The following is a 25,595-nucleotide window of genomic DNA, read 5'->3' on the forward strand; positions in this document are numbered from 1 at the left end:
CTACATACAGTGCATTTGGAAAGTATTCAGGCCCGTTGACTTTTTCCACTTTTTGTTACATTACAGCCTTATTCTAAAATTGATTAGTTTTTTTCCCTTCATCAATCTCCACACCATCCCCCATAACGACAAAGCGAAAATGGGCTTTTCGAAATTTTTGCAAATGAATTAAAAATAAAACTGAAATACCTTATTTACATAAGTATTCAGACCCTTTGCTATGACACTCGACATTGATAATCCTTGAGATGTTTCTACAACTTGATTGGAGTCCACCTGTGGACCTGATTTGGAAAGGCACACACCTGTCTATATACTGTAAGGTCCCACAGTTGACAGTGCATGTCAGAGCAAAAACCAAGCCACGAGGTCGAAGGAATTGTCCGTAGAGCTCTAAGACAGGATTGTGTCGAGAAACAGATCTGGGGAAGGGTACCAAAACATTTCTGCAGCATTGAAGGTCCCCAAGAACACAGTGGCCTCTATCATTCTTAAATGGAGCAAGTTTGGAACCACCAAGACTCTTCTTAGAGCTGGTCGCCCGGCCAAACTGAGAAACCAGGGGAGAAAGGCCTTGGTCAGGGAGGTGACCAAGAACCCGATGGTCACTCTGACAGAGTTCCTGAGTTGCTCTGTGGAGATGGGAGAACATTCCAGAAGGACAACCATCTCTGCTACACTCCACCAAATAAGGTGTTTATGGTAGAGTGGCCAGACGGAAGCCACTCCTCAGTAAAAGGCACATGACAGCCAGCTGGGAGTTTGCCAAAAGGTATCGAAAGACTCTCAGACCATGGGAAACAAGATTCTCTGGTCTGATGAAACCAAGATTGAACTCTCTGGCCTGATTGCCAATCGTCACGTCTGGAGGAAACCTGGCATCATCCCTACAGTGAAGCATGGTGGTGGCTGTGGGAAACTTGTCAGGATTGAGAGTAAATTGAACGGAGCAAAGCACAGAGAGAACCTTGATGAAAACCTGCTCCAGAGTGCTCAGGACCTCAGACTGGGGTGAAGGTTCACCTTCCAACAGGATAATGACCCTAAGCACACAGCCAAGAAAATACAGGAGTGGCTTCAGGACAAGTCTCTGAATGTCCTTGAGGGGCCCAGCCAGAGCCCGGACTTAAACCCAATCAAACATCTCTGGAAAAACCTAAAAATAGCTGTGCAGCGATGCTCCCCATCCAACCTGACAGAGCTTGAGAGGATCTGCAGAGAAGAATGGGAGAAACTCCCCAAATACTGGTGTGCCAAGCTTGTAGCGTCATACCCAAGAAGATTCGAGCGTGTAATTACTGCCAAAAGGTGCGTCAACAAAGTACTGAGTAAATGTTCTGAATACTTATGTAATTTTTATTTGTAATACATTTGCTAACATTTCTAAAAACCTGTTTTTGCTTTGCCATTGTGTGTAGATTGTACGTTTTTATCCATTTTAGAATAAGGCTGTAACGTAACAAAATGTGGAAAAGGTCAAGGGGTCTGAATACATTCCGAATGCACAGTACATGCATAGTATGCATATTCTGTAGCCTATAGGTTACAGTAAGGTCAGAGGGGGTGTGGTATATTTAAACTATAAGGCCAGAGGGGGTGTGGTATATTTAAGCAATAAGGCCAGAGGTGGTGTGGTATATTTAAGCAATAAGGCCAGAGGGGGTGTGGTATATTTAAGCAATAAGGCCAGAGGGGGTGTGGTATATTTAAGCAATAAGGCCCGGTGGGGGTGCGGTATATTTAAACAATAATGCCAGAGGGGGTGTGGTATATTTAAACAATAAGGTCAGAGGGGGTGTGGTATATTTAAACAATAAGGCCAGAGGGGGTGTGGTATATTTAAGCAATAAGGCCAGAGGGGGTGTGGTATATTTAAGCAATAAGGCCAGAGGGGGTGTGGTATATTTAAACATTAAGGCCAGAGGGGGTGTGGTATATTTAATCAATAAGGCCAGAGGGGGTGTGGTATATTTAATCAATAAGGCCAGAGGGGGTGTGGTATATTTAATCAATAAGGCCAGAGGGGGTGTGGTATATTTAATCAATAAGGCCAGAGGGGGTGTGGTATATTTAAACAATAAGGCCAGAGGGGGTGCGGTATATTTAAGCAATAAGGCCAGAGGGGGTGCGGTATATTTAAACAATAAGGCCCGGTGGGGGTGTGGTATATTTAAGCAATAAGGCCAGAGGGGGTGCGGTATATTTAAACAATAAGGCCAGAGGGGGTGTGGTATATTTAAACAATAAGGCCAGAGGGGGTGCGGTATATTTAAACATTAAGGCCAGAGGGGGTGTGGTATATTTAAGCATTAAGGCCAGAGGGGGTGCGGTATATTTAAACATTAAGGCCAGAGGGGGTGTGGTATATTTAAACATTAAGGCCAGAGGGGGTGTGGTATATTTAAACATTAAGGCCAGAGGGGGTGTGGTATATTTAAACAATAAGGCCAGAGGGGGTGTGGTATATTTAAACAATAAGGCCAGTGGGGGTGTGGTATATTTAAACAATAAGGCCAGAGGGGGTGTGGTATATTTAAACAATAAGGCCAGTGGGGGTGTGGTATATTTAAACAATAAGGCCAGTGGGGGTGTGGTATATTTAAACAATAAGGCCAGTGGGGGTGTGGTATATTTAAACAATAAGGCCAGTGGGGGTGTGGTATATTTAAACAATAAGGCCAGTGGGGGTGTGGTATCTTTAAACAATAAGGCCAGTGGGGGTGTGGTATCTTTAAACAATAAGGCCAGAGGGGGTGTGGTATCTTTAAACAATAAGGCCAGAGGGGGTGTGGTATCTTTAAACAATAAGGCCAGAGGGGGTGTGGTATCTTTAAACAATAAGGCCAGAGGGGGTGTGGTATATTTAAACAATAAGGCCAGAGGGGGTGTGGTATCTTTAAGCAATAAGGCCAGAGGGGGTGTGGTATCTTTAAACAATAAGGCCAGAGGGGGTGTGGTATCTTTAAACAATAAGGCCAGAGGGGGTGTGGTATCTTTAAACAATAAGGCCAGAGGGGGTGTGGTATCTTTAAACAATAAGGCCAGAGGGGGTGTGGTATCTTTAAACAATAAGGCCAGAGGGGGTGTGGTATCTTTAAACAATAAGGCCAGAGGGGGTGTGGTATCTTTAAACAATAAGGCCAGAGGGGGTGTGGTATATGGCCATAGCTAAGGGTTATTCTGTCGTACGACGCAACGAGGAGTGCCTGGATACAGCCCTTAGCTGGGGATATATTGGCCATATACCACAAACCCCTAAGGTGTCTTATTGCTATTATAAACTGGTTACCAATATTAATAGAACAGTAAACAAATATTTTTGCATCATAGCCATGGTATATTGTCTGATATATTTCAGTCAATGCGCTGGCTGGCTCCTCAATTACTCATCCAGCTAGAAGACATGTTGCCAGGCTGGGATAAATGCCAGCTCTGGCTGCAACACAAATTTCTCTCCATCCTCCATTGCCTGGCCACTAGTGAATAGTCTACCCTGCAGTGTTCTTTCCAACCAGAACCGTGGTCCAGATGGTGGCATTCATTTACTGTAACGCTGCACACATTGATTCAAAGTGCACACACACACACCAGTTCAGTCCAAAATACTTTGGCATCCCAGAACCTATAACTCAGGGACGTACATCACAAGGGAGAATGGACTGGGGATGTTGTGGGTCTCGCCCATTTCGTAGAATTCAATGAAATTTTACAACGAATTCAGAGCTATACGGAGGACTTTTAACAAGATGTATAATGCCTATTTGAAGTGCCTGTCCCTGATCGCAATTATCTAGCCGGCCAAACAAATTATTCATGCATAGAACAACAGGCATTATGCTAATGTTCGTTTTGTATACTAGTGATTATTGCATGATTACAGCTGACCACATTCATGACAAATTCATAAAATCTTTATTAGATCAACATAAAAAACAAATGAATGTCCCAAATGGCAATCTTTTCCCTACATAATGTACTACTTTTGACATGAGCCCTTCTATTAGGGATTGAGACCTGGGACACCAGGGTCAAGTTTTTTAGGCACCAAATGGTAGAATACAGATTGAGACGGGGGGGACGACGACGACGACTTCCATGTCCAATAAGAAAGAAAAACAATGTGCAAAATGTTTTGCTACTGTGCGCTGTAATGAATACACATGGGTCATATTCATTAGGGCATACCGTAGCAAAACTTTGTGCCACCGAAACTCTCTCCGGCCAAGCTATCGAGTACCTCTCGGCCTAGATTTGACTACACTAGATGTTGAGTGCTGCCTCATAGTCTATACGGACACGTTTCAGTGTATTTCTTGGGATTACATCACAGCATTCATTCAGAACCACTCCACGTACCGTAGTATAAACGTTGCCAAACAGGCTCTCGTCTTCATTTCCACATGACACCTGGGTTCAAACACTATTCAAAATCATTTCAAAATGGCTTTATCTGTACTCAATGGACCTTACCTGGCTTAACGGGCCAACAGCATAGTCACAAAACGGCAAACCCTTGGCTAGAGTAAAGCAGATTCGAGCGAACGCTCAAAGTATTTCAACGTTTTCGAATAGTATTTGAACCCAGGTCTGGAATCAGTATGCTGTGGCAGTTCGCCCCCAGCGCAGCCCTTCCATTTACCGCCCATGGACTTGATCTAGAATCAGTGTTTGCCAATGTCCATAGTCCCGCACACACACACGTTCCGCTCCATCGTTGTACCCGTCTTTACAATTCCATTTAAAACCTTGAGCTAACATTTACGGAACTAAAGCAGCAATGATGGTAGCAGAGGCGACTGCAAATTCCCCCATTACATGTGAACAAACGTGTGTGTGTCTGGCAAAGAAATATATAATTCAAGAAAGTCCTATCAAGTACCAGTCCTTCCTAACAATTCCATTTCGACCATCACCGTGTCATCTCCTGAATTAATGTAGCATTGATTGCGGTGGAGACGACTCCAACGTTTACTTTACCTCATCTCGCCCCACAAGTTGTCAGAAGGAAAAGCTTTTATAACGTGTGTGTGTGTGTTATTTGTGCGTCCGCTCTCCCATGTGTAGGAGCTGTTGAAAAAGGCAACCCTTCGGGGCCCACTGGACAGACGGACGTTAGTCACCCACTTTAATAGCTTAGGGGAGGTGAAGCGTTGGAACGTTAACACAGCAATGAGCTCACCTCCATTCCCTAAGAGTTCCAGCTTCACTGACTTTCTCGGTTGTTGGGAAAATCGGTAGAGGAGGTGACTAGGAAACACATTGTAAGTATAGATTGGGTTTGTGTAGTGTTTTTACACCGGGGGCTTAAAGCACTTTGGCATTGTATGGGTGCTGGAACTCTAGCCTGGAATGCAACTATAATGCTCCGTTTCACCATTGTTGACCTTGCGGGAATCCAGGCTAGCTGAACTCCCGTCAACACCACTAATGGAGGGTCTGAAGTCTGAAGTGACCAGGGCAATAGAGTGGAGCTCAGAGCCAGACAGGGACAGTTGATTGACTTTCATTTAAAAGGATAGTTTAACCAAATGCTCAAATGACTTTTAAGATCCAATAAATATTCAAGTAATGCTATAGTTTAGGTGAACTATCCCTTTAAGGCTTATATACCCACACACACACCAAGGCAACGTTTTCATTGGACGTACCCAAGAACACAGTTGACAACTGGTCAGAGAGGCAACACAGTTTACGATTGGTCGAGAGAGCAAAGACTGACCTTTGGCCTCCTCCAGCTCCTCGTCCTGCTCCTCTGTCAGCTGACTGGGGGGGCCGGTAGGGCGGGGGGAGTCTCATCGGGGGAGGGGCGCCTCCTACTGCTGCGTTCTGCAGATTAGGGCAAAGACACCATGCTTCTCAGAAACACCAAAGATATGAATCACAGGTGTGGGGCTAGGGTAGACACGGGACAACTGCTGCCCCCGCGGGGCAGAAGCAGCCCGCCACCCAATTAAAAAGCTGCCTGCTGTGGATTTAGTTTATTTTTAAAGTAGCCAACTAAATGCGCGACTTGGTTCATAGAACCGGTGTTACGGATGTCAGGATCAAAGTTGTCCATCCTCGACAGAGTCTAAAGTAGCTTTCTTCCTCACCTCCTACCGTTCATCTGCACCGAATCGGAAGGAACCGTACAGGTGACTTGAACGTCTACCTCTCTGCTTGAGGAAGTGTTCACCCAAGATGAGAGGTGACCCTGTTCTTGGAAATGTCAGAGTAGCCTTGGAGAAAAAAAAAAGGAGAAGAGAGGGCCCGGCCCACGCCTCCAGGAGTGAGGGAAAAGGGAAGGAGGATGAAATGTGGCGTGTGTGTGTGAATCTGCCCGACAGCACTCGGGCATCTCCCTATCGCAATAAAGTGTTTGGGAAATGTAACTGTGCAGTACATGTGCTGAAATGTGAAAGTGCTCCTTGTCCACATTCTCAGACCTCTAAAATGGGGTCAATTCCCTAATGTTCCTTAACATCGCTCACTGGCAGTGTAGGTCCCCATCCATCTCATACACTTCCCTCCTCCCACATTATCCAGAGGGAGATGTACACTGTAGTCCACAGTTGGACTTGGGACACAGGAGTAAAGAACATAATCATAGTATCTCAATGTAATTAAACGTCTTCCTCGTTGTGTTTAACAGTCCTTTGTCCTCCAGAGGTGAACGTGACGCTAATAGAAATCAAATCTGGGTCTGTTAAAGCCAAATGATTGAGGTTTCAATTCATTGCCGGCTGACAGTGTCGTAATCAAGCTAGTCTCACTAGGGCACTTATAGAGTGATGAGACTTGATTGGCTCTCGATTGAGATTTCCTGACGCAGTGTCGAGATCTCTCTCTCCCTCTCCCTCTCAAACTTTATTAGCATGAATGACAAGGCCACTGTTGCTAAAGCAAAGACATCAACAGTAAAAAAAAAAAAATGAAGAATTGTAATTAGAGAAATGGGTCTCACACACACGACAGGGTTTAGGGTTTCTGTTTCTCTATGTCCTGGTAACAAAGGGACAGACAACTTAAATGGAAATCAAACTTATTTTGTAAGTCAGTGTTTTAAAACCTATTTCAGAAGTTATAACCAAGCCCGCCACATTTCCACCACCAGAAAATGTTGTCAGAAAGTGGGGGCTGCTTACCGGCATGACTCTCCTCTTTGCCTTGTGTTTGTTGTAACTGGGCGCGGTTAGCGAGACAGGCTGGAAAGAGAAAGACACATGCAGACATAGGTGCACACACACACGCACGCACGCGCACAAAGAAAGAGCGTCAAACACCATTCATGCTTAGATAACAGACACAAAGCACCAGCCCGAAATAACAAACCAACTACAAGACATTCTGCCAGAAAGTCTAACCTACAAGAGAAACACAGGAAACGCCACCAAAACAATTCTCTAAGGCAAAGAAGGGGGCATGTGTACCTCTGCCTATCCAAAAGACAACCACTTGAGCATCAGAGGGACATCAAAGTATACATTTGGGTTGTGCTCCTGTGTGTGCGTGCGTACCTATGTGGGTGCACACAGACGTGTGCGTGTGGTGTGTGGTGTGTTTACCCGCGGAGTGGCAGTGAGGCTCTGGACGATGAAGACCACGGGACTGGGAGCTGCCTTGATGGCCTGGACCGCATCCTCATGGCTGGCATTCTGGAGGTCCACACCTGATACCTGACACACGCACGCACACACACACAGGTGCACAAAGAGAGGGAGAGAAAGAGAAAGAGAGAGGGGGAAGGACAGAGACAGAGAAATAAAAAAGGGAAAGCATGAGATAAAGAGGGGTGAGAAAATAGATGGACAGTGGAAGGGTATTGAAAAATAAAATAAATGGGCAAGAGAGAAAACACGACAGAGAGAGACAACACGACAGAGAGAGACAACACGACAGAGAGAGACAACACGACAGAGAGAGACAACACGACAGAGAGAGACAACACGACAGAGAGAGACAACACGACAGAGAGAGACAACACGACAGAGAGACAACACGACAGAGAGAGACAACACGACAGAGAGAGACAACACGACAGAGAGAGACAACACGACAGAGAGAGACAACACGACAGAGAGAGACAACACGACAGAGAGAGACAACACGACAGAGAGAGACAACACGACAGAGAGACAACACGACAGAGAGAGACAACACGACAGAGAGAGACAACACGACAGAGAGAGACAACACGACAGAGAGAGACAACACGACAGAGAGAGACAACACGACAGAGAGAGACAACACGACAGAGAGAGACAACACGACAGAGAGAGACAACACGACAGAGAGAGACAACACGACAGAGAGAGACAACACGACAGAGAGAGAGAGAGAAAACACGACAGAGAGACAGGGAGAGAGAGAGAGAGAAAACACGACAGAGAGAGAGAGAAAACGCGACAGAGAGAGAGAAAACACGACAGAGAGAGAAAACACGACAGAGAGAGAAAACACGACAGAGAGACAGGGAGAGAGAGAGAGAAAACACGACAGAGAGAAAACACGACAGAGAGAACGCGACAGAGAGAGAGAAAACGCGACAGAGAGAAAACGCGACAGAGAGAGAGAAAACGCGACAGAGAGAGAGAAAACGCGACAGAGAGAGAGAAAACGCGACAGAGAGAGAGAAAACGCGACAGAGAGAGAGAAAACGCGACAGAGAGAGGGAGAGAGCGAGAGGATACAACAGAGGTCACACCAACCTGTCCGGAATCGTTGTGACGTTGCATTTATATTTCTGTAGCATTGACATGGTGTCGTACGTGGTGTTCCACTACCGTTGCTACAGTATTGAATTAGCATTACTGTAGCATTCCTGTATCATTGCTGTGTCATTGCTTTAGCCTTGTGATGGTGTTCTCCTCCTCACCTGCAATATCTTGTCTCCGGTCTTCAGCACACAAGTGCGTCCCGCTGGGCTCTCTGGCAGTACCTGTTAATTTAATTAATTCATAAATGTTTTCTACAAAACATACAAGGAGACGAGTTTAAAATAAATATCTGCATCAGTACACCAACGTAAAGCTACATTCATAGATTAAAAAAAAGGAAAAAAAAGGGTTCCCATTATTCTTTTGTTACACAGCTTCACAAATCACTGACTGTAGCTTTAGGCTTAAAAGAGGGAGGGAGGGAGGTGGGGAGAACGGCGTCACCTGTTTGATGAAGATGCCCTTGAGTTCCTCTCCATTCTTCAGTCTCTTGATGACGCTGTGCCCGCCCACAATGCTTATGCCAAGGGACTCGCCCTCTTCCTGCCACACCTCCACTCTGGAAGCACGTGGGCCAGGGTAAGTACACAAACAATCAAGGGCAAGCACACACAAATACACACACACACAAACACGCGTATGCACACAAACACACCAAGCCTGTGATCTCTATCACTCAGGCAACCTTGCCTACATTCATTTTGTACAAAAAAAGAAAAAGGTAATTTAATATGTTCAAGTCAAGTGGAAAGAATTCTCCATGGAAGAGGCGTGCACGGTACACACACACACACAGGTACCCTACTAGAGAGACCTTGAGTTTGACTTCTCTTTTAACTGTGATATAAATCACATAGTAGCGTCAATAACTAAGTTGTAATATTTTGTTTGCAGAATTGTTTGCGTGTGTGCGCGCGTGCCTAAATAGACAGCGTCACCGGGCAAGCTACCTCCTTTATAAACTGAGGATTTGAATAGATCATCTTTAGTGTTCTTCTATTTTGATGAATCGCTAGCCTACTGTCTAGTAGACTCTTATCAGAAGACTAAACTAGCAGGGCAGTTAAACCTGTTGGGGATAGGGGGCAGTATTTGCACGGCTGGATAAAAAACATACCCGATTTAATCTGGTTACTACACCTGACCAGTAACTAGAATATGCATATAATTATTGGCTTTGGATAGAAAACACCCTAAAGTTTCTAAAACTGTTTGAATGGTGTCTGTGAGTATAACAGAACTCCTATGGCAGGCCAAAACCTGAGAAGATTTCAAGCAGGAAGTGGCCTGTCTGAGAAGTAGTGTTTCATCTTGGCTCTTTTTATTGAAGACTCAGGATCTGTGCAATAACGTGACACTTCCTACGTCTTCCATAGGGTCTCAGAGCCCGGGAAAACGTTGAACGATATCGAGGCAGGCTCTGGCTGAAACACTTTATCGCTTTTGGCAAGTGGCCACTCAGAGTACTATGGGCTTAGGCGCGTGCCCGCTTCGACGGAATGGTTTCTTTTCCTTTGTCTGTTTATCTAAACGCAGATTCCCGGTCGGAATATTATCGCTTTTTTATGAGAAAAATTGCATAAAAATTGATTTTAAACAGCGGTTGACATGCTTCGAAGTACGGTAATGGAATTTTTAGAATTCTTTTGTCACGAATTGAGCCATGCTCGTCACCCTTATTTAGCCTTTAGGATAGTGTCTAGAACGCACGAACAAAACGCCGCTGTTTGGATATAACGATGGATTATTTTGGACCAAACCAACATTTGTTATTGAAGTAGAAGTCTTGGGAGTGCATTCTGACGAAGACAAAAAAGGTAAGAACATTTTTCTTATAGTAAATCTGACTTTGATGAGTGTTAAACCTGCTGGGTGTCTAAATAGCTAGCCCGTGATGCCGGGCTATCTACTGAGAATATTGCAAAATGTGCTTTCACCGAAAAGCTATTTTAAAATCGGACATATCGAATGCATAGAGGAGTTCTGTATCTATAATTCTTAAAATAATTGTTACGCTTTTTGTGAACGTTTATCGTGAGTAATTTAGTAAATTCACTGGCAGTGTTCGGTGGGAATGCTAGTCACATGCTAGTCACATGCTAATGTAAAAAGCTGTTTTTTGATATAAATATGAACTTGATTGAACAAAACATGCATGTATTGTATAACATAATGTCCTAGGGTTGTCATCTGATGAAGATCATCAAAGGTTAGTGCTACATTTAGCTGTGGTTTGGGTTTATGTGACATTATATGCTAGCTTGAAAAATGGGTGTCTGATTATTTCTGGCTGGGTAGTCTGCTGACAATCTAATGTTTTGCTTTCGTTGTAAAGCCTTTTTGAAATCGGACAGTGTGGTTAGATTAACGAGAGTCTTATCTTTAAAATGGTGTAAAATAGTCATATTTTTGAAAAATTGAAGTAATAGCATATCTAAGGATTTGAATAACGCGCCACAGGATTCAACTGGCTGTTGAGTAGGTGGGACGCAAGCGTCCCACCTAGCCCATAGAGGTTAACCTAATCCAAAACAAGGAGGGGGGGAATCAGCTCAGATAAGGAGGCTTATTTGACAAAGATATCACGTCGGCTGTTTAGAGCTATTTTTGGTCATGCTTTTACTTCACATCCAGAATCATAACACATTATGACATAACCATCTCATTACAGCTGACAACCTGTCATAATATGGTCATGACCCTGTCATGACCCATATATTTTGACCTGTTGTGAGACATATTGTGTTATTTTATGACTGGTTATGACACCTACATAAGAGTGTCAAAACCCCCAGAACCTACCACACAAGCAAAACATTCCATTACACCGTAGCCTACTTGTCAACAGTATGTGAATGTTAAATACATTATTTTTTTAATTGACCTAAATTATCATTATAATTGTGCACATATTGATGTCAGACATGCACCTATTGCAATGCTGTTGCTGATGACTGATGAACGCAGGAGAAGATTTCAGGAGCAGGACAAGACGCCCTCTTTTTGACTGATGTCATGACGTTGGCCTCTGAGTACAGGGAGGACAGTTGACCCCCTCCCCCCTTTGCACCATCCCCCAACCTACCTTCCCCCACCCAGGCCCTGTGTGAAGGGGTGGTAAAATTCCAGAGGAGAATCTCTTGCCACATGGCCCATAGAGAGACACAGGAAATTCTTCCAACTCACAGAATTGGGGAGCCAAGCGACATTTGTGTTCTGGAGAAGGTATGGAAGACTGGTGAAGAATCCAGCTACGAACTGGTCCGCTTGGTACAATTTTGTGATACTCAGAAGAGACAATATAGCCATATTACCATAAAACGGTTTATATACTAGCCTCAGCCTTGAGATTTGCATCCACATGGTTGAATAGAATGTATTAATAAGGATAAAGCTATTTGTAATAGATTGAGATGCTATGTACTGATGTTAATGTGATAGAATTATATTTCTGTACCAAGCTTAACTCAGTCATCGGCACGCCCCCAGGGACACAGACAGGACCAGGTGTCATGTGACATGTTCACTATAAAACCATAGCCTGATCTACTTTCTTCAGACCCAGCCTCCACTCCATTGCGAGTTGGCCAATAGGTTTGACCATCCAAGTACTCTACTGAAAGTGAACTATACCACGTGGTTAACTTTTAGACTATTGATACCGACAGAATAAGAACAAGTCTTTGATATTAATTATTAGTCTGCAGCTAAGTAAATTATATCATTGAACGCGAAGACCAACGAAACATCCATTCTATGACAACATTAATGAATGTCGCTTTGAAAGATCCATTCTAACAGAGAGAGAGAGAGAGAGAGAGAGAGAGAGAGAGAGAGAGAGAGAGAGAGAGAGAGAGAGAGAGAGAGAAAGAAAGAAAACGCGGACAAAACTCTCCAACCGAACGACGCTCCAACAAGGATCCCGACGACACACTGAGCGTAAATATATATTGATTGCAATTGTTCCCGAATGAGTGAGCGTTAAATTGTTAATATTAATGAACTTAATATGAATGAAATATTAATGTGTACCTTCTCAGCTGCCCTTTATGACCCATTGTTCAACAAGACACCAGCCATGCCTGTTTTAGCCCACTAGGGCACATTACTCTACCAATTCTTTGTGATGATAATTACTGTTTGTATACTTTCTGTGAATTAATTAGTTTAGTAAATAAATGATTTTAAGACAATTGCTGTATGGATGAGTCTTAGTAAAGACTGGGTTCGTGCAGATACAACAATTTACGACGTTTGGAATGAGACTGGACGCGAGGTAAAATACACCATTTAAACCAGAAGATAATCGGCCTATACTATAATAGAATATAATATATAATGTTATAATATAGGAAAGTTATATTAGGAAAATTATAACTTTGTAATCTGAATATTTTCCTTGGTGCCCCGATCTAGTAAATTACAATTAAACGATTAATCAGTTTGATCGCGTGATAATAATTACAGGGAGTTAATTTATAAACATGTCTTCAGTTTAATGGTACCCCAAAGACACGACACTGACATGAGGGCATGTACGTGATAGGCCTATCTGGCTTATATGAATATGATGGTCATAATGCTCCTTGACAGTCATCAACTGTACTTTCTTAGTCCAAGTAAAGTGACACAGGATGGTTGAAACGCTTCATGACAGTGTCGTACAGTGTATTTTCTACAAGTTAATTAAAATACGATGAAAAAAAAAATACAGGACTGTTAAGAATTCATTACAACAACAAAAGGAATCGAGAAAAACTTTCAAAACGAAAGGAAACTTGTCAGAGAAAAAATGTGAATAAACTTGAATACTTAACTTGAATAAAATGTGGGTTGACACTTATGGAGGTGTCATAACCAGCCATAAGATAACGCACTGTGTAACAAGATAGTCTAAATATATGGATCATGATAATGTTATGACCATTTTATAACCTGTTATGACATGGTTATGACTGTGAAATCACGTGTTACAACACGATGTCATGTAAAGTGTTAACCTATTTTGTATATAAGAAAAGCAAATGTACCAACACTTATTTTTGGTGATTTATGGTTGAATTATAATTGTATGGAAAATGCTTATTGTGTATAGACATTTTGGAAACAGTTATAGTCTTTATTTGAGTGGAATATCAGTTTATTTGCTTTTGTGACACCTGGTGGCCAATTGCTGATTTACCTGCAGAGTAGTATACAAGTAGCCTGCCATACCGCTCAATATTGGCCCCCATTAATTGAATATTTGAGTGATATAAAATAAAAGTTAACTCTTGCTGACAAGTTTGAGCGGTTAGGCTAATTTCCCATACTTTGTGGGCTCTGCCTGTCAAGCAACAGAAGGACGCATTTGCCGATGTACTGTTAGTTGACAATGTTTACTTTGCAAGCTAACGGTAGAAACTTTATACAGTTGTCTAGTCCTAGTACTAGACCTAATGTACTTATTTTCTCCAACCAATGTAGGCCTACCTTAGTTCGCTAACGTTATCCCCTTTTCAATATTGTTTTTAAAGAGCGTTTCATCACGATTGCTTGATGGACTATGTCAAATTGGCTAGCTCGCTAATAACAGATCACTTCAATATGGCTAGTTAACAAACTAACTTTCAGGAGATAAACTAGATGGCTATACAGTTCATATAAGAAAATCAGTAAATTGGAGAGGAAGGCCCAGCCAATCAGAATTAGTTTTCCCCCACAAATGGGCTTTTTTTTTTACACACAGTATCATCAGCTGTCCGGGTGGCGAGTCTCAGACAATGACACATGTGAAGAAGCAGGATGTGGAGGTCCGAGGCTGGCGTGGTTACACGTGGTCTGCGGTTGTGACGCCGGTTGGACATACTGCCAAATTCTCTAAAATGACGTTGGAGGCAGCATATGGTAGAGAAATTAACATTCAATTCTCTGGCTATAGCTCTGGTGAACATTCCTGCAGTCAGCATGCCAATTCCACGCTCCCTCAACTTGAGACATCTGTGGCATTGTGTTATGTGACTAAAACTGCACATTTGAGAGTGGCCTTTTATTGTCCCCAGCACAAGGTGCACCTGTGTAATGATCATGCTGTTTAAACCAGCTTATTGATATGCCACACCTATCAGGTGAATGGATTTTCTTGGCAAAGGAGAAATGCTCACTAACAGGGCTGCAAACAAATTTTGTGCACACAATTTGAGAGAAATAAGCGTTTTGTGCAAATGGAACATTTCTGGGATCTTTTATTTGAACTCATGAAACATGGGATCAACGCTTTACACGTTGCGTTTACATGTTTGTTCAGTATATTAGTGGTAAGACTATATTCATTATATTGGACAGCCTCGCATGCTATATCATTTGGCCCATAGACATGCCCGGAACTTGCAAGGGGGGGGGGGGGCTCCGCTTCCCGCTTTTGCTCCTCGTTTTAGTATGTTCTCTAACGCGTCTCCCCTGTGAACTTAATCAAGCATCTGACGCAATTACAGAATATTTTTGTTGTGGGTTTCGAAGATTATGCAGGCAGAAACTGCAAACTAGCTGCATTTTATAATCCATGACACCGACGCAGGATTTCGTCCAGTCACAGTTCATTCTAAATTGCTGAGGGGAGATAGGCACGTGTGCCAATATTGGTGAATACGGCACGGTTTCGAATTCTGCTCGTCCAAAATCAGGTGCACCCATGATCCAAACTACCCATTTTAGTGAACCGTTACGCCGCTGCTAAAGATCATCTGTTCAGGTTCTCATTGAAAAGACACTGTCTGTAATAGAGAGGAGCACTTACCTGCGTGGGGGTCCCCAGTGGCTGAACGCAGGGGTTTCCTCTCCCTCTCCTTCCTCCCTCTCAGGTAGATCACTAAGAGCAAACACGCAAAATGTTGTCGACCACTAACTCTGTTGTCCCTGTACGCTCTATTTTCCTGTATCTACACGCCGCCTGCTTCCCGCTGACCACTGTAAGGTCTCTAAACCTCGAACGGCATACATTACATACAATAAAGGTTTCATAAAAACCAGAGGGTCGATAGTGAATGAAGAAGGTGTATGAAGGGAATTGAATCTGGCTCTACAGATGTGTGTTCTCCTACCTGTGTCCTCCTCCTCCACTCTGGCCTCTCCTCTTCCTCCTCTCCGTGTCAACCAAACGCACCGAGCTACAGGAGAACAAATCAACCATTAGGTCGATCAATCAATCATTATATTGTTCCAGAAATGTGTAGTTTAATACAATACATTGTTGTTTTACGTTTTGAAGTTGCAGGTTGTGCATATGAGTATGACACCCTATGTGTATGTCGCGTATTAGGATACGGGCAATTCCACGGGAATGGAATTATGCTGCGACACAGATTTTTCACTTCAAAAGGGATACTTCGGGATGTTGTCATTTAAGCCCGTTATCTACTTCCCTAGAGACAGGTGAACTCGTGCATATCATTTTTATGTGTCTCAGCGTCCAGTATGAAGGAAGTCAGAGGGAGTTCTGCGTGCCAATGCTAGCTAGCAGATATTGTAGACTTCCAGTCATTGCCCTAACGCTAGTTAACAACTTCCTTCAAACTGCACACAGAGACAAAAAAAGGTATCCACCGTCTGATTCTGGCGAAGTACAAAATCCCGAAGTATGCCTTTAAAATGTATACCAAACAAAAAACATTGACTTCAAAGTTTAACAAACCGTAGAACTCTATGCACAATGACTACTTTGAACAATTTCCACAGAAAAGTTTACAAAAACACATTTAGAGGAAGAACTGTGCAGATACAAAGTGGAATTGCCCATATGCCATAGCAACCGGTAGCACTGAAAATAACACCGTCACGTTTGAATATGTGTGGGTGCTTGTGTCACTTCAGCGTTAGCTAGCGCTAGTCGGCTGTACCTGCACCAAAACACCGGTATTTTTCATCCTACAGCTTGACCTCTATCCTTATAAAGTGAACCAACATGTTTTCAGCACTTTTACTTCCATGACTGATCAAAACTCATGTTCTCATGCTCTCTCGTCTTTCTGCAGCAGATATACTGAGCAATATGTTTGGAACATCGAATCGCAGTAAAATTACAGTCTTGAATTACAATACATATCCAGTAGAATCATGAGAATCGTGAGAATCGCAATACATATTGTATCGGCACCTAAGTATCGTGATAATATCGTGTTGTGAGGTCCCTAGCAATTCCCCGTCCTGAAGAGAGAGCTGATAAATTAATTCGATATTCATCTCACGCGGCACGAGATGCAGTCAAAAACCCGATTGTGAGTATGAATGAGGCTGTTAGGGACGTGAGGAGAAGTCAAAGTTCCTTTGGGCTCTTTTTGGTTTAATAGAAATCGGATGAGAGGAGAAAAATTAAAAAAGGAACCGCTCAAGACCGCGATATCGGCTTCGTACTTGATCCTGCACTGTGAAATTGGGCTGAGTGGGATGTGAAAGGGCTTTGTGGTTGAGAACGCTTGCGGAGATCAAACCACAAATGTATTCCGTTTTTATGTAGTGTTAGAAACCTCTTGTGATGTGTCGGGCCAAAGCTCTATTACTGCGGAAAGTTTGCACATAAAAAAGGTGGAACAAATTCGTAAGTAAAGGTTCAGAAGAATGTGTGTGTGATTTGCAAGGGCTGTACAGCTGAATGCAAATTTGGCGTCCCCGAATTTTCCTATCCGAGCATTTCGCAATCCTAGTCCGAGGGGCCCAAAGGAGCGCGCATGTAACAGTTAGCCACCGGGTTTATGGGCATCTGTTTATTTTCCCGGTCTTATTGTCCTCAGTACTATCGAATTTATTCCTCTATATCTATGTTATTTTTTTGCTTTACCATTTGTTTTGTTATGTTTCGTCAGGGACAACACCGCCTTTTGGGATGGGGGATGCTTTCGCGGGAGGGATATTGGAAGACAATTGGAGGTTTACATAGAGTCAGTTGCAGATACAGAATGTTTAGCAGTGCATATATTATGGAACAGCTATGGTGCATTCAGAAAGTATTCAGACGCCTTGACCTTTTCCACATTTTGTTACGTTACAGCTTTTTCCCGCAATCTACACACAACACCCCATAATGACAAAGCAAAAACAGGTTTTTGGAAATGTTTGCAAATGTATTAAAATAAGAAAAAGGAAATATGACATTTGCATAAGTGTTCAGACCCTTTACTCAGTACTTTGTTGAAGCACCTTTGGCAGCGATTACAGCCTTGAGTGTTCTTGGGTATGACGCTACAAGCTTGGCACACCTGTATTTTGGGAGTTTCTCCCGTTCTTCTCTGCAGATCCTCTCAAGCTCTGTCAGGTTGGATGGGGAGCCTCGCTACACAAGTACTTTCAGGTCTCTCCAGAGATATTCGATCGGGTTCAAGTCCGGGCTCTGGAAGGGCCACTCGAGGACATTTAGAGACTTGTCCCGAAGCCACTCCTGCGTTGTCTTGGCTGTGTGCTTAGGGTCGTTGCCCTGCTGGAAGGTGAAACTTCGCCCCAGTCTGAGGTCCTGAGCGCTCTGGAGCAGGTTTTCATCAAGGATCTCTCTGTACTTTGCTCCGTTCATCTTTCCCTCGATTCTGACTAGTCTCCCAGTCCGTACCGCTGAAGAACATCCCCACAGCATGATGTTGCCACCACCATGCTTCCCTATAGGGATGGTATTGGCCAGATGAGCGGTGCCTGGTTTCCGCCAGACGTGACGCTTGGCATTCAGGCCAAAGAGTTCAATCTTGGTTTCATCAGACCAGAGAATTTTGTTTATCATGGTCTGAGTGTCCTTTAGGCTCCTTTTCATCTCATATGTATATACTGCATTCTATTCTACTGAATTTTTGTCAATGCCACTCCGACATTGCTCAATCTCATTTACTTTTAGATGTGTGTGTATTGTTGTGAATCGTTAGATACTACTGCACTGTTGGAGCTAGGAAAATAAGCATTTCACAGCACCCGCAATAACATCTGCTAAATATGTGTATGCGACTAATAACATTTTATTTGATTTGGGCAAACTCTAAGCGGGCTGTCACGCGCCTTTTACTGAGTGTGTCTCCCGTTTGGCCACTACCATAAAGGCCTGATTGGTGGAGTCCCGCAGAGATAGAAGAACCTTCCAGAAGGACAACCATCTCCACAGAGGAACTCTAGAGCTCTGTCAGAGTGACCATCGGGTTCTTGGTCACCTCCCCGACCAATGCCCTTCTTCCCCGATTGCTCAGTTTAGCCGGGCGGCCAGCTCTAGGAAGAGTCTTGGTGGTTCCAAATTTATTCCATTTAAGAATGATGGAGGCCACTATGTTCTTGGGGATTTTCAATGCTGCATAAATATTTTGGTACCCTTCCCCAGATCTGTGCCTCGACACAATCCTGTCTCAGAGCTCTACGGACAATTCCTTCGACCTCATGGCTTGGTTTTTGCTCTGACATGCACTGACAACTGTGGGACCTTATATAGACAGGTGTGCCATTCCAAAACATGTCCAATCAAATGAATTTACCACAGGTGGACTCCAACCAAGTTCTAAACACATCTCAAGGATGATCAATGGAAACAAGATGCCCCTGAGCTCAATTTTGAGTCTCATAGCAAAGGGTCTGAATACTTATGTAATTAAGGTATCTGTTTTTTTATTTTGAATACATTTGCAAAACATTTTTTATTTTTTTACTTTTTGGGCTTTTTCATTGTGGGGTATTGTGTGTAGATTGCCGAGAAAATGTTTATATTTAAATCCCTTTTAGAATAAGGCTGTAGCGTAAGAAAATGTGGAAAAAGTCAAGGGGTCTGAATACTTCCCGTGTGGCTCGGTTGGTAGAGCATGGTGTTTGCAACGCCAGGGTTGTGGGTTCAATTCCCACGGGGACCAGTACGGGAAGAAAAAAAAATCATGAAATGTATGCATTCACTACTGTAAGTCGCTCTGGATAAGAGCGTCTGCTAAATGACTAAAATGTAAAAAAAATAATAAGAAAAATGTAAATACTTCCCGAAGGCACTGTATATCAAATTACTTTATTCTTGCTATGTAACTACTGTTAGAAAATGTATACCAATATATTAAAAAAAGGTCCATGTACATAAAATCTGTCTGGAACGTACATGTAACAACAAAAGAAAAAGCTGTAAAAACAACCTTTATTTTTCTCCCCCGAAGAGGGACCCAAAAAATAAGTTAGCTATGGTCCCCATCCTGGGCTGGAACCAGGGACCTTCTGAACACATTGACAACTAGCACTAACAAAGCATTGCTACCGGTCACTCCACAAAAGCAAGTGAAACAACTAATTCAAGGTCTCAGAGAAGGTGACGTCACAGATCAACCACTACTAGCGCGCATCGCTAAACTACCTAGCCATTTCACATTGACTACACACATTTGTGATTTTGCCCTAGCACTATCATCAAGCCTTTGATTTTTTTTAAAACCATCTCATATTCTATATTCAGGATATTCTGTATTCTTATCTTGATCATGGCTCAGATGCATGCATGCATGTATGACTGAATCATGACTGTCCTCCCGAGTGGCGCAGCGGTCTAAGGCACTGCATCTCAGTGCTAGAGGCGTCACTACAGACCCTGGTTCGATCCCGGGCTGTATCGCAACCGGCCGTGATCGGGAGTCCCATAGGGCGGCGCACAATTGGCACAGCGTCGTCCGGGTTAGGGGAGGGTTTGGCCGGGGTAGGCCATAACTGTAAAATAATAATTTGTTCTTATCCGCCTTGCCTAGTTAAATATTTTTTTTTTTATAAAGGCAGTATCACTGGGGTCATTGCCTGCCATACCCCCCTTTCACCAGCAGAGGGGGCGCTAAGCCCACTTGAGAGCCAGGATCTGCAGACCAATTTATCAGCAAATGAAAAGAAAGGAAATGAATGCCATTACCTCAAAGATACATGTAATTGCATGTAAATCTTACTCAACCCACTAAAGACAAGATATGACGTCAATGAACACTCAAGAAGGCAGTTTACTGATAAAAGTGTCTGCTAAATGACGTATATTATTATTTTTTGAAACACCCGCAGTATTGGTTCAACTTTTCACCCACATTTTTGTAGAAATCAATTGTTGTGGGTAAATACCTGTCAGTGAGTGAGTGAGTGAGTGAGTGAGTGAGTGAGTGAGTGAGTGAGTGGTACTGACTCGGTGTCCGTGTCAGTCAGGGTGAGTTCTGATCCTCCGTTCCTGGAGTCCGAGTCTGCCTCACTGTCCCCACCCGTCTCCACCCAGGAGTCCACAGACTGACCCAGACTGAGCTGGTCAAGAAGGGCTCTGGGCTGCTGGTCTGGATTGGGCATCTCCTCCACCTGTTCAGAGGGCAAGACTAAATGGTATCCTCCTGTCCCCAGACACACTTACCTAAATAATAACGGGACGCACTGTGACATAAAGCATTCTATTTCGGAATATAATACTGATTCAATAGTAACAGTGGTCTTAAAGACTGCATGAGATGTTGAGTTGGGTGTGTTACAGCCGTACGCTGTTGGCCACCGCAGATGTAGAGGTGGAAGCCAGACATCTCTCACCTGACTTGCCAGCGCACAACACAGTAGACCACTCACCTTTTCCTGAGCTCCAGAGTGGACAGAGGCCGGTGGGACGGGGCATCCGTTGTCTCTTTCCCACTCTCCCCACGAAGGTGGGGGTTTTCTGGGGTAGGGGTCCACCACCTGCCCCTCCCTGTCCTCCACCTCCACTCCATCCTCCTCTTCATCCACGGCCATCTCCCTCTCCTCTCCCATTGGGCTGGGCGTCAAGGTGGGAGTGGGGTTAAGGCTCCTAGTGGTCAAGGTGGGGGTGGGGTTAAGGGTCAAGGCAGGCGTCAAAGGTGAGGTGTAGCGAAGGAAGCTACCGTCCAGGATCAGCTCGGGCTCGTCCTCTTCCTGTCCAAGATCCTCCGGGAGGATGGAGCTATCAGCAAAGCCCTAGACAGGCAGACAGACAGAGACACACAATTTTGTCAATATCCAATGATAGGGAAAGCATGCGGGTGTGATGTTTTTCACATCTATGATACAAGTTAACAGTGCGATTTCACTTCAACTGCAAAAGATTGAATTGGGCCTAGTCTTTAAGGAATAGAAGGGTGAAAGTGGTGTTAAGTGGTTACAAAAGATGCTTCAAGAACAACCGGTTTGACCAACCACTGCATAGATCTACCTACACTACCGGTCAAAAGTTTTACAACAACTACTCATTCGAGGGTTTTTCTTTATTTGTACTATTTTCTACATTGTAGAATAATAGTGAAGACATCAAAACTATGAAATAACACATATGGAATCATGTAGTAACCAAAAAGGTGTTCAAATCAAAATATATTTTATATTTGAGATTCTTCAAATAGCCACCCTTTGCCTTGATGACAGCTTTGCACACTCAACCAACATTCTCTCAACCAGCTTCACCTGGAATGCTTTTCCAACAGTCTTGAAGAAGTTCCCACATATGCTGAGCACTTGTTGGCTGATTTTCCTTCACTCTGCGGTCCAACTCATCCCAAACCATCTCAATTGGACAGAGGTCAGGGGATTGTGGAGGCCAGGTCATCTGATGCAGCACTCCACTCTCCGACAGAGCTGCAGAACGCTGTGGTAACCTTGCTAGTTAAGTGTGCCTTGAATTCTAAATAAATCACAAACAGTGTCACATGCAAAGCATACCCACACCGTCACTCCTCCTCCTCCTCCATGCTTTACAGTGGGAAATACACATGCGGAGATCATCCATTCAACCTCACTGCGTCTCAGAAAGACACGGCGGTTGGAAACAAAAATCTCCAATTTGGATTCCAGACCAAAATACACATTTCCACCAGTCTAATGTCCATTGCTCATGTTTCTTGGCCCAAGCAAGTCTCTTCTTCTTATTGGTGTCCTTTAGTAGTGGTTTCTTTACTGCAATTCGACCATGAAGGCTTGATTCACGCAGTCTCCTCTGAACAGTTGATGTTGAGATGTGTCTGCTACTTGAACTCTGTGAAGCATTTATTCGGGCTGCAATTTCTGAGGCTGGTAACTCTAATGAACTTATCCTCTGCAGCAGAGGTAACTCTGGGTCTTCCATTCCTGTGGCGGTCCTCATGAGAGCCAGTTTCATCATAGCTCTTGATGGTTTTTGCGACTGCACTTGAAGAAACGTTCAAAGTTCTTGAAATCCGTATTGACTGACCTTCGTGTCTTAAAGTAATGAGGGACTGTCGTTTCTCTTTGCTTATTTGAGCGGTTCTTGGTCTTTTACCAAATAGGGCTATCTTCTGTATACCCCCCCACCTTGTCACAACACAACTGATTTGCTCAAACGCATTAAGTAGGAAAGAAGGCACACCTGTTAATTGAAATGCATTTCAGGTGACTACCTCATGAAGCTGGTTGAGAGAATGCAAAGCGTGTGCGAAGCTATCATCGAGGCAAAGGGTGGCTACTTTGAAGAATCTTAAATATAAAACATATTTTGATTTGTTTAACACGTGATTCCATATGTGTTATTTCATAGTTTGTTTTCACTACTATTCTACAATGTAGAAAAAAGTTTTAAAAAAATAAAGAAAACCGCTTGAATGAGTAGGTGTTCTAAAACTTTTCGCCGGTCGGGTACATCCAACCGAACACACACCCAACATCACTTAGGTCAGTAGGGACCTCGGGGGTCAAAAGACTACCTGACCGTTTTATCACTGCTATCAGAACCTTCTGATGTGTGACAAACAGCTTGGGAGAGCAATGAAGGGCTGGGCCTCTTTCTCTTTGGCATACACACATACCCAATACTAGTGGCAGCCTATCAAAGCTAAGCCAAGGTTACTTCCTTCTGTTAGTGATCATAATCCTGATATTAGAGCGTTACGTTAAAAAAAAGTGCTGGATCGTAAAAATACTACCGTGGTGCCATTACAACAGTACCTTGGAAACAGGCAGGAGTGAGTGTGTAAGCAAGAGGCCCTTGCTCTGTCCCGCTGTCCTCCGGAGCTCCAGGTCCCCATGTCCCCTCTCCTCTGCTCCTTCCATCTAGAAGGAGAGACACATACAGGTGGCACCATTCACACGCTGTCAGGATTTTCTATAAGAGTACACACTCTCAATATACTGTAGTTACAGGAGCTGAAAACAGGTCATCACGCCCCCAGCAACAAACGTTTTTTAGGACAACTAGGTTCAGATATTCAAGGCTGTGTTCTTCAAAAATAAAGTAAATTCCATCACAAGTCAATAGTGTCACTAATACGTGGCATCAAGCATCAACACCAAGTTTAAAAGAACACAAAAAGTAAAGCAAAAAGAAAACGTGGAAAGAAATAATGTCAAAAAAAAAAAAGGTCAAATGTTTAACGTGCATTATCCCGGTCATAACAAATCTACTTAAGCCAAGTCCCCAACACATCACCGCGGTGCGTACCACTAATGGCTTGCAGATGCCCAAGTAGACGGTTCCAGACGGGGCGGCCTTGAGCACCTCCACGGCCTGGGCCAGGGTGCACGTGTCCAGGTAGGTGTCGTTGACAAACACCAGCTGGTCCCCGGGGAGCACGCCCCCATGGCACTCTGCCACGCCGCCGGGCACCAGCGAGCGGATGACGATGACGGAGCGCGCAACGTCCAGAGGATCCTGCAGAGGGCGACACAGACCAGGAGAAAAATGTGAGAGAGAGAGAGAGAGAGAGAGAGAGAGAGAGAGAGAGAGGAGGAAGGGGGGAGAGTCATATACACACACGCATGAACGCACTCATATGAACACACAGTAATATGCAAGCCTGCAAACACTAACACATACACACACTCACATGTACTTACACAGCACATTAGGGCAATGTCTTGCTGGCTTCTCATTTACAGATTTACAGCAACTGATGAGTTGGACAAAACCATTCTGCTGAAGTATACTGCAACGATTCCTGCCCCCTGTGCCAAATGAGGTGTGTGTGTGTGTGTGTGTGTGTTTGTGTGTGTGTGTGTGGAGAAACAGCAGAGGGTAATTACAGAAAGGATGTCTCCATCTTTCACTCAAAATGTGACAGGTTTCTGACGAGTCACTTTACTTCGCTAACAGTAAGCACTTTGGCAACATTGGCCGTGTCCTTGAACAGTCCATAGCCAATAAAGCATATAAGGTGAACGGTGCCGTTCTGGGGAGAAGCTGTTGATTTTTCCTTGATGATGGAGCTGAGCACAGTGGATTATGCTTTTCCAGATATAGTGTCTAATATATGGTGTGTGTGTGTGTGTGTGTGTGTTTTTATGGTTTGACCACGTTTGTGGGGACCAGAAGTCCTCACAAGGATTGTAAAACGAGGACAATTTGAACAAGTGGGGACATTTCACCAGTCCTCACAAGGAAAAAGGCTATTTTAAGCTTACAATTGGGGTTAGGGTTAGAACTAGGGTTAGGAGTAAGGATTAGGTTCAGGGTTAGGGGTTAGGTTTAGGGGCTAGGGAAAACAGAATTTTCAATAGGAATCAATTGTCTGGTCCCCACAAGGACAGTAAAACAAACGTGTGTGTGCGTGTGTGTGCTTACGTCTCAGTGTGTCTACAGTAAGTGTTCAGCCCAGGATCCACCCATCTCGGAGGCCTGCTGACTCCATCAGTAAAGGAATACAACGGGAAGGAGGCTTGGCACGGCCAGCCAAAACAAAGTCAGAAATCACCTCAACGCAAAACACAGGCAACACCATGGCACCTCGAGACACTCTGGCAACACTGTCCCAAGGAAGTGTGTTTTGTGTTTTGCATCATGGTTCTGTCCCAAAGGACCCTGGTCAAAAGGACCCTGGTCAAAAGTAGCGCACTGCATTGGGAATAGGGTGGCATTTGGGACGAACACCTATGAGTGCATTTGTACAGGCTGATGTGAGGCATGAGCTGTACTGACTGCTGAGCACGTAACTGGTGATTAGAAGTGTTACAGTACACATTTAC

At 43.8% G+C, this 25,595-nt stretch overlaps 1 protein-coding gene across 2 annotated transcripts in view; it reads right to left on the reverse strand.

Annotated features, from left to right (window-relative positions):
• LOC106613557 (PATJ crumbs cell polarity complex component) overlaps nucleotides 1-25,595 on the reverse strand; it is a 154,591-nt gene that overhangs the window by 7,963 nt on the left and 121,033 nt on the right. The window contains exons 19-29 of one of the 2 annotated variants that reach the window (XM_045687361.1): nucleotides 24,076-24,285; nucleotides 23,583-23,687; nucleotides 21,243-21,605; nucleotides 20,821-20,984; nucleotides 15,776-15,841; nucleotides 15,472-15,543; nucleotides 9,141-9,255; nucleotides 8,855-8,917; nucleotides 7,545-7,655; nucleotides 7,125-7,184; nucleotides 5,720-5,826 (exon numbers count right to left, since the gene is read on the reverse strand). In XM_045687361.1, coding sequence (XP_045543317.1) covers nucleotides 5,720-5,826; nucleotides 7,125-7,184; nucleotides 7,545-7,655; nucleotides 8,855-8,917; nucleotides 9,141-9,255; nucleotides 15,472-15,543; nucleotides 15,776-15,841; nucleotides 20,821-20,984; nucleotides 21,243-21,605; nucleotides 23,583-23,687; nucleotides 24,076-24,285 — 1,436 coding nt within the window. The remainder of the gene's footprint in view (nucleotides 1-5,719; nucleotides 5,827-7,124; nucleotides 7,185-7,544; nucleotides 7,656-8,854; nucleotides 8,918-9,140; nucleotides 9,256-15,471; nucleotides 15,544-15,775; nucleotides 15,842-20,820; nucleotides 20,985-21,242; nucleotides 21,606-23,582; nucleotides 23,688-24,075; nucleotides 24,286-25,595) is intronic. The other variant, XM_045687362.1, reaches the window with a different exon arrangement.

The sequence above is a fragment of the Salmo salar genome, chromosome ssa10, assembly GCF_905237065.1.
Source record: "Salmo salar chromosome ssa10, Ssal_v3.1, whole genome shotgun sequence".
Taxonomy (NCBI): Eukaryota; Metazoa; Chordata; class Actinopteri; order Salmoniformes; family Salmonidae; genus Salmo; species Salmo salar.